This window comes from Barbus barbus, assembly GCF_936440315.1.
Source record: "Barbus barbus genome assembly, chromosome: 4".
NCBI lineage: Eukaryota > Metazoa > Chordata > Actinopteri > Cypriniformes > Cyprinidae > Barbus > Barbus barbus.
Window position 1 is genome coordinate 35,831,501 of NC_136732.1, and position 9,323 is coordinate 35,840,823.

General features: G+C 40.2%; 2 protein-coding genes across 2 annotated transcripts; both read right to left on the reverse strand.

Moving 5' to 3' along the window:
* Positions 1 to 106: 106 nt before the first annotated feature.
* LOC306868947 (homeobox protein Hox-B7a-like) lies at positions 107 to 4,081 on the reverse strand. Its single transcript, XM_079415429.1, has 2 exons — positions 3,583 to 4,081; positions 107 to 842 (listed from the first exon to the last, which is right to left on the reverse strand). Exons 1-2 carry the CDS (start codon positions 3,998 to 4,000, stop codon positions 580 to 582), a joined length of 681 nt encoding a protein of 226 aa, XP_079271555.1. The 5' UTR covers positions 4,001 to 4,081; the 3' UTR covers positions 107 to 579.
* A 1,941-nt stretch (positions 4,082 to 6,022) lies between these two features.
* LOC306861764 (homeobox protein Hox-B8a-like) lies at positions 6,023 to 7,500 on the reverse strand (the record flags this gene model as incomplete). Its single annotated transcript, XM_079404229.1, has 2 exons — positions 6,023 to 6,339; positions 7,077 to 7,500. The coding sequence occupies 2 exons, from the start codon at positions 7,498 to 7,500 to the stop codon at positions 6,023 to 6,025; spliced, it is 741 nt and encodes a 246-aa protein (XP_079260355.1).
* Positions 7,501 to 9,323: the final 1,823 nt, after the last annotated feature.

Sequence of the window (9,323 nt, forward strand, 5' to 3'; positions counted from 1 at the left end):
ATCACATCCAGGGGTCTTTTCTCAACATTATTGTGATTTTTATCGAAAGGAAACGAAAAGCAATCAAAGAACACAGAAAAGAAAATTCCCCGAGAAGCACAAATTCAGCTGTACAGTTCGTTTATTTTAACACTTGCGCAAAATATAACAGGGAAAAATGCTTAAGCAGACAGAAATTTACACATACAGAATATGGACATATCAAAATATGAAATCATTTAAAATAGCTTGCTCCCTTCTGTGTTTGAGCCCACTAGGCCGAACGTAACAGATCACAAATATGTGAGTCACAAATATATGATCCAATATTATTGACATTAATATTAATCATATATGTATAATTTAGGCTACATATACAGTAGGAGTATTAAACGTGTGCAACTATATTAAAATGCGTTTTAACATTACTTGTATTACTATATTTACTAACACATTAACACCTCTAACACAAGTTATATAGGTAGACAACAGTGACATTTTACCTACAATATTGTAAGTAGCATGTCTTTTTTTCCAACTCAGTGTATCCCGAAATAAAGCAGGCTGAATCGATAATATATTCTATTTTTATATGTTCCACTAGCCTGGCAACTCATCATCTTCCTCTTCACCCCCAGTTTGGTCAGCAGCAGGAGAGCAGTGGCCCATTGATTTGTTCTCTTTCTTCCATTTCATCCTTCTATTTTGAAACCAGATTTTTATCTGGCGTTCGGTCAAGCACAGGGAGTGCGCAATCTCAATACGCCGCCGTCGAGAAAGGTACCGGTTGAAGTGAAACTCTTTCTCCAACTCTAATGTTTGAAATCGGGAATATGTCTGACGGCCTCTTTTCCGGTCCGCACCTGTGGAAATGCAAAAGGAGGATCAGAAAGCAACAAATATGAATATATGTATACCAGCAACATTAGCAAAGAATAATATGAAGTGTTCAAATCTTTATCGGTAGTTAAAAAAAAAAAAAAAAAAAAGTTCAGTTCAGCTCGTGTGAATGAAAACGAAAAACTTATAATTCAATTCAAAATCATTAAAATATGATATATACTTTACACTTCAATGAGTGAATGATTCGATTTATTTTAGTATTTTCAGCAATATTGTACACTGGGGGAAAAGAGTCATCAAAACTCATGCTGCTGCTTAGGTGTGTTATTGTCGTACCATAAACAAAGCGGCCAGTGATTATACAAACACATTTTCACAAATTGAGATTTGTGACTATATACTTAAAAGCGACTTTTTAGCTGTTTGCAGAGTGCCTATGCGAAAAACCATCAAATGACAAGCAGTTATTAAGTCCTGAAACTTCAAAAAAGCGGCCAACGTTTTAAATACGTCTAAATATTATTTTGTATTTTTATTGCTCACATTTAGGTCAAAAACTATAGTAAAAATAAAGCAAAACGAAACACACACTTATATAAATTAAGCATGCGTTTGACCACTATTTAAAGCATTGTTTTAACTCTATATTAAGGTTAAGACACACAGCTAATCAAAGGTAAAATGTATCTTAAATATAAAAGTGGACTGTAATTCAAAAGCAAAATGAAAGTACACAAATACCCCTTCGGAAAGACAATTCACTGGTTTGCACACTCCTGTGACTCTAATAGAGCCCTGGCGTTCAGACTTCCTTCTAAACATGACCAAAGTCAACAACACGATCTAGTTCCCTTACACATAAGCGCTGAAGTGTTCGTCTATCCATCTGGATAAAGAAGCCATCTACGTAAAGAATCCGTCGTTTAGATGCACGTTTAAAGAGAAGAAATCTATCTAGACTTTCACAACCTTGCCCATGCACGGTCAGTGACTTTCTGCTGTCCCTGCGTTTCCGTTTCCAGCAGACTGTGGACAAATGGGGACTGCTTTGAGTCCGTGTGCTTTTTGAACTTTTTTATTGCACTCTTCAGTTGTTTGTATCTTACTTCCGTCTTGTCGGCAACACCGTGTCACTTCTTGTTGATACTAGTCTAGCACAAACTGTGCAAATGCATAACGAATTTGAGAGAAAGTCAAAAGCGATGAGAGGAATCGAGAGAAAGAAATACAAGTTTAGTACTGAAATCCACAACAACAAAAAATGATACAGCTGTTTCGTTCTTTAAGAGGTATAAATTAAGTGCATAAATTATGTGTCCTCGCAGAACGAATGCTTTTACACGAGTTAAAACAATGAAGAGCATTGTACTCGGTCACTGTGCAGGGTCTCTGACGTACACAGGCTCCTGAATGATAGACATGGAAATAGAATTTCATCTGGTCAGTGTGTGAATGTCTGTCTGTGAATAGTGAAAGAGAAATAAAGCGAGGGACAGAGACCATCTATGTGAAATATCAAAGCACGAAATCAACTGAAAAGGCAGCTGGACCTATAGTCATAAAGACACAAAACCCAGTGGTACAAGGCCCAGCATAAGTGTCTGATATGTGAAAATGTATAGGAGCAAAAGGATTAGTAATATGCGTTTAGCCTACATGCGAATGTTTGTTGAAAGGCCCGACTTCCTTCTATGCATCTGTCTACACCAGTTTTGGCGTATCATAAGCCGTTTTTTAAAACATTAAAGTAAATAATAAAATGCTTAAAATACAGTTCCCCTATTTGAAAGAAGCTTAATCGTGTTTGCAAATGAAATTCGGTCAATTGATTGCGGATATTGCGGATGTTGATAGGCTAACTATGACCCATGCATTATTTTTAAATGACATTGGCACTAGCTGCCAGTAAATGCCAACAACTTTGCTAATGAGGTATCTGTTTCAAAACTATTTATGTTGTAGTATTTTTACACTGGGAGCTAACAAGAGAAGAAGCGCCCCAGGTTGACAGTTGACTGATAGGAACGTCGGAGCTCGTGGGGAGTGTCTTGAGAGGCCGCAGAAAATCATTAAAAGAGAGCTTGTCGACCTCCTTTTCAAATACGTCAGCCGGGACGTGTGGTGGCTATGTGAGAAAAGTGCTATTCCTAAACGAAAAGTTGACGATTTGTTAAAAACCACTGTTGAGAGAATAATTATTCGCGGAACTGGCTTGTATGTCTTGAGTCTTATGTTTTGTGAGATTTCCAACACGTGCGAGCAGACACATAAATGTACAGCACATACATAAAACACAAACACACGTCCACGCACAGACACTGTTAAATTTCTGACAGTAATTTAAAACAAAGGTCCATGCAGCTGTAAAATACCCTAAGAATACAAGGCCCCGCCCTCTATATCGAAAACATGAGAATTTTTAACACCAGTGATTGCTAACATCCTAAATTAAAGATGGATTCATGAGTACACGCAGCGATATGCAATCACGTCACACAATCTCAGCAGAAACTTGAATATTTGCTAAAGCTACATAATTCATCCAAAGCTCTCATAATCCGTCCCCTCCCTTTTCCACAAACACGAACTACTACGTACTATAGGGTGTCTTGAATTATGGCGACTAATTAGTCATAATAAAGATCTGAGGAAAAGAACACTTTTTGAAATGATTCGGTCGCTCCCCTTAACCTACCTCCCTCCCCCTCAGACATACAGACGCACACCCCTGTCCTTAATAAACATCCAGTTTTCACAGACCTGTGCGCCTCATCCACGGATAGATTCGGAGGTTGTTTTCGTTGTTTTGATGGTAGCCCCTCTGCTCCTCTTTACCACTGCTTTGCGCTTTACAGAGATCGCCAGCGCTCACCATGGGTAGACTCGGATGGTCAAACAGAGAGCTGTGCATGTTCAATGAAACAGCTTCCAGCTCATACGCAGTGGGGTACATGCCTTGAGTCTGGCTGGAAAGGCTAGTACCGTTAGTGTACATGCTCGACAGAGAGACAGAAGATGTAGAGGAGGCCGGTGCACCGGTGGAAGCCGAGCCGTAGCCGCCGGCCGAGCTGCAAGAAAAGGCGCAAGAAGTTTGCTCGGGAAACACGCCTGTAGAAAAGGCTGAACTCGCCACTTGGTATTTGTAAAACAACGCGTTCGCATAATACAATGAACTCATAATTTGAGAAGTGATTTATATGCCAAGAAGTTTTAGTGTTGGTTTTACGAGGTCCAATGATATATTACAGAATTACAGTCTAGATTTACACCAAAAATCACCCCTTTTTCCTCTGGGGCCACGTGATGGGCAGCACGTGATGAAATATCCTCCAATGGCTGTGCGTCTTCCCAGAGCCCAGTCTAATGTGGAGAAGGGCTTCGCAGCTGACCCTCCACATAAATGTGTTAAATTATTCACTTACAGCCAACGGTACCTACAGTCAACACAAACGTACAGGAGAACACACAAATCGATAGGCTATTGAGAAGGTTTCTCTAATCACCTAAATCCGTGCCAAGCATTAAATAATTGTGGGTTGTACAAACTAATAAATTAGTTCAGGTTGTCCAGATTAAGGAACGTGCTTCAGGTTTGGGAGGCCACCATACAAATAACAAGAAACCTATTTATTTCTGTATTAATTTTCAACACTAGTTCTTCTTGTCACCGCTCCTGCGCATACCCCAATCTCATCACTGCATTTTTGCAATGTCTGTACAGTGTGCACGCCGTGCATGATGACTCGGGCCCTTACTAGTTTCTGCTTCAAAGCACCCCTACAACTCGAACAGTCACCGCCAACTAGCCATTTCCATGGTGACGGATTGGCTCAGTGCACCCCAAACAGTGTCCCTGTACATAGCAAACATATTCACGCGAGAGCTCTGAATCTTGTCGTGGATCTTACGCTCTCTGGATGTTTGAGAAGCCCGCATACGCTTTCGACAGTAATTCACCTGACATGATGTGTTCCCATAACTCAAATACCCACATTTAACAAACACCAGCAAGATGAAATTTCGTTTTAAGAGATTTTTGATGTAGAATCACGATAATACATAGACTGTTTCTGTTTAGTGGGTTTAGTATCGTGTTGTGTTACAGAGTTGGTCTGACAAAGTAGTTATGAGGGTTTTCAGTTGTGGTTTCACATGCCGCCTCTTCATGTATCTAACTATAAATCAAACATCAGACCACACTACATGACTTTTCTGTGAGATTTATAAATTTGTAAACATTAATTTTATGTTTGCGCTTATCTGGATTCTTTGAAATTAAGGCCTATTTTTTAACATAAACAACATATTGTCTGGTAACCGAAAAGTTTTGGATTTGAAGCGCACATAAACGAGAAATGATGTCGAGGATACATGGTGCCAGGGATTGTCGCTTGTAAACTTTATTGTGTCCTCTTTCTGCCGGATTCCTCCAGTTTTAGACACTAGAATACAGTCAAGAATGACAACAAAACATATAGTCATCTACTTCAGTAAAGGTGAATGACAACAACAGGATTCATAGTAAACATGGGTCACATGACATGATTTTCCAAATTCTTTTTTATTATGCTTATTCATTTTTATAATCCACTGTGCGCATGCTTACCCCATTAAAGGAAGACAACAAAAATACCATCGATTTAAGAAGAACCAAATACGTGTAAAAAGAGATTCTACGGCATAAATAGGCAGTTTCATGTTGTTGGAAGTCATTAATTTCTACTTCATCATCATAACATATAAGTGAGAACAGTTAAAAGTGCACCATTTAACTTAAAAACTATACAGCTGCCAAGGTAATTGTTAATGACAATATCCTAACAATAGAAACTTAAGTTTCACAATAATTATTTCACAAAGAAAGGAGACTAGCTTTAACACTATCTTACTCTCTGAACAACAGTTAAAAAGTAGAAATGCCTCTTGTCCTTCGTCTTCCTGAAGTTCTGTGGTCACCACATTTAGTCATTCGTCTAGTCCCAGTCATTTTTTTCTGTTTCTTCCTCGAGTGAAAGATGTAACCACTCGACTTGATTAAAATGTCTCTGTGAGACAAACCTCCCATGCAAACACCGTTATTCTCTTCCTCATTGTCCTGTTTTATTTTTCTTATTTATTCTTCGCCGTTTTGATTGACTGACACACGTACACACACAAACACACACTCTCTCTCACACACACACACACACTCGCATCCGCTTTATATTTGTTTTGCCTTGTCGCAGTCTTCGTCGGCTGGCTGTGTCCCGGGTGCCTGTTCTTTCTCCCGTTTCTCTTGTTCGATCTGCTCTTGTTCAGACTTGCTGCTTGGAAACTTGTCCTTGTTGTTTTCTTTTTTCCACTTCATGCGACGGTTCTGAAACCAGATTTTGACTTGTCGTTCTGTCAGTCCCAAAGCGTGTGATACCTCAATACGTCGCTTGCGTGTTAGGTAGGGATTGAAGAGAAACTCTTTCTCGAGTTCCAGCGTCTGATAGCGGCTGTAGGTCTGGCGGCCTCGCCTCCGTCCGGCAGCTACTGGCAATAAAGAAGTTTACAGATGTTAGACAGAGCTTACAATACGCGCCAAATCGAATTTTACAATCAAGTTCGAACGTATTCTTAAACCAACATTCCACAAAGACAACTTCCACGCGTGGGAAGGCCTTTAGTGTACCATGGAGACTCCCCACAGCCTAACACAGTAATTAATGTAAAAGCTCCACCATTACAAATATAAGTAGGCCTACCACAACACTAATACACGGTAATGAGCAACACTAACCCCGCAGTAGCGTCGTCAAAAAGCAGTCTATACTATTTCACATGTTCAAAGGATTAGGCACAGCCATAAATGACATAATCATTGTGAAACGACCACTGTGTGGTGAAATAAACTCAGGTCTCACTGTAAGTCATTAAAGGCTGCAGTAAAACTCTGACCTGGGTGAGAAGTGAGAGATCAGCTGTGAGGCAAAGTCTCACACATGGGAACAGCAAGAGACGGGGCTTTTCTCTCGCCCTCTTCTTCCACTCTCCCACCCTCCTGTCTTTCTATGGCAGGGTCATTAAACTGTAAAGTGATTCACAAGTTTTGAACACCATAAAACAATAAAAAAACGGCTATTGTCCCCCCTCCTCTCGTGCACACAGGAAATGCAATTCTAAACCTAAATTGCACTGAGATTATTTTCGTGTGGCTAACCCAGGTTTATGTCACTTCCACGAACACACACAACGCGAGTTGGCCGGCTTTTCTGTCTACTGAGGCTCACCTTGAGGTCGCATCCACGGGAACAGCTGTGTGGGCGACGGACTCTGCTCTGTGTTGTCCGTCTCGTCGCCGATGCCCCCCGTAGCGAGCTTGCAGTCGCTATACTGAACCAAGTCTGCGTCTTGAGCACTGAAAAGCGTTTGCCTCTGGAGAGCATCATAACCGTAGAAGTTACCCGGCTCGCCGTGACAAGTTACTGCGCAGGGACTCTGCTGGTAAGGAGCTGCAGAGAGCGTGGATGCGCCGTGGTGATAAAACTCCTGAATCTGAGGGGCATGCTGGAAAGTGGCCCCGGTGCCTGGACCGTACACGACGGTGGGTCTCGTCCCTAGGTCCTGAGCAAATCCGCACTCGTAATAGTTTGGCCGCAAAGTGTCTCCACTTTTGTATTTAGTGAAGAGAGAGTTGACGAAATATGAGCTCATCTTTCGATGTTGTTGTTGGTGCTGATTTTGTTCAAGAGTTTGCGTTTGAATGTCTTTATATCAGCGCAGTAGCTTCAGAGAGTTGTCAGTTTCACAGTTACTGAGGTAACAAACAATGCAGCAGCCAAGCCTTGATTTCCAAAAACTGAACGGTTTGCGTTTGTATACCTTTGTTAAAACAACTTAGCTAAAGCTTCCAAAGGCATGTTCCCACTGTAGAGTTCCAGCATCACAATTCCGGTGAAGGGTGCCAGTTCCCAACCAGTTTTTCTATGATTTACTCGGCTGCAAATGAGAAGTTTCATATTTTGCTGTGTGTTCTCACGATCATTTGCACCTTCTATTGGATCCTCGTTCCATTGGCTTCTCGCATCCCTACACGGACACCGCTCTGCGCGATTCTGACATGAAGGGAGTGAGAGAATGAAAAAGAGAGAAAAAGAGAAAGCGAGGGAGAGAGAGCTGAGAGGGAGAGAGCGCGAGGGAGCAGGAGAGGGAAGGGGGGCCAAGGGAGAGAGAGAGGAGGGGAGAATATGCACATTAATATGTTCAAGCGGGTAAGTTAATGAGAAATCTGCCGCTTTGCATCAGATCAAATGCATAGCCTCTGTCCCTCCCCCCACTCAACGTCTCCCCTCCAAACCCGTTTGAAAGATTGATTTTTTTGTATGTTCATCACAGACAACCTAAAGTGATGTATATTTAGCCGTTAATTTCCAAATCTCTAACGAGGTCGAGTCTCCTTTTTTTAAATGTCAGGGTCTAAAAGGTGCACGATTTAATTGGCATTAGTTTAAATAAATCCTACAAACCTTATATGAACGCTTAAACTTACAAAATCATCCTCTGCAGCGACCGAGGCGCGCGCATCGAAAATAAGCGAGGTGGTCATATTTAATATTCTGATAATTGCATTTATATAAATATATTTACAGAGATATGAGGATGTTGTAATAGACCTGCACATCAGGTGAAATGGCAAATGTGGTTGTAAATGGTTTAACAAACTATAAAATGCAATAAACGCCTCTACAGTTTGTTGTTGACGTAGAGCATCAAAAAGCTGTTAGGTTTTTATGAGGTTCCTGTGCTGTAAATGCTTCACTCCGGATTTTATCCATGCAGAAATAGTAAGTCCTTTAATTGTCATTTTCGTTTTCCATACAGTCTGCCATTGTGTTTAGTATGAGTAAATCTGATTAACATTACCTAGAAAATCCGACGAATGAAAAGTACCGTGCATGGAATTTTCTATTGGTAAAAAAGCAAAAATCGGTAAATAAATTAATTAAAATGAATGAGTAAACAAACAATATATTTTACGCGCTTGTAGCCGTTTAAAGATGTTTCTGGTTTCGTTTTGATTTGGGAGAAAAATATTGAATTCTAATTAGAAAATAATTAGCCTATAGAATAACTTTTCATATGTTCAAAATTGTCATTTGTTATGTGTAACAACCAAAATTTGTATTTGTCATTTGTAAGCATACACTGAATACAAATCATTTTACAGCTTCATTTGCGTCTGTAATAAATTACTGCTGTGTCTCTCCCAAAATCATCACCTCAATGTGACAAATCCTTTTGAAACTTTATGTTGACTAGCTATATGAATAGTCATACGGAATATTTACATTTCAACACGTGAGTTATGTTCAATGTTAATGTTTCTGCATTACGAGTTAGTCTTAAGCGTATAGTCACACACATCTTGTTCCACACTTAAACGTTTATCTCTTAACAAGGACAAGGAGTTCACCAAGCGTGAATCTCTCCGTTTGACCAGTAAAGCTTATTATTCGGCTTTAGTCAAACCTAGAATT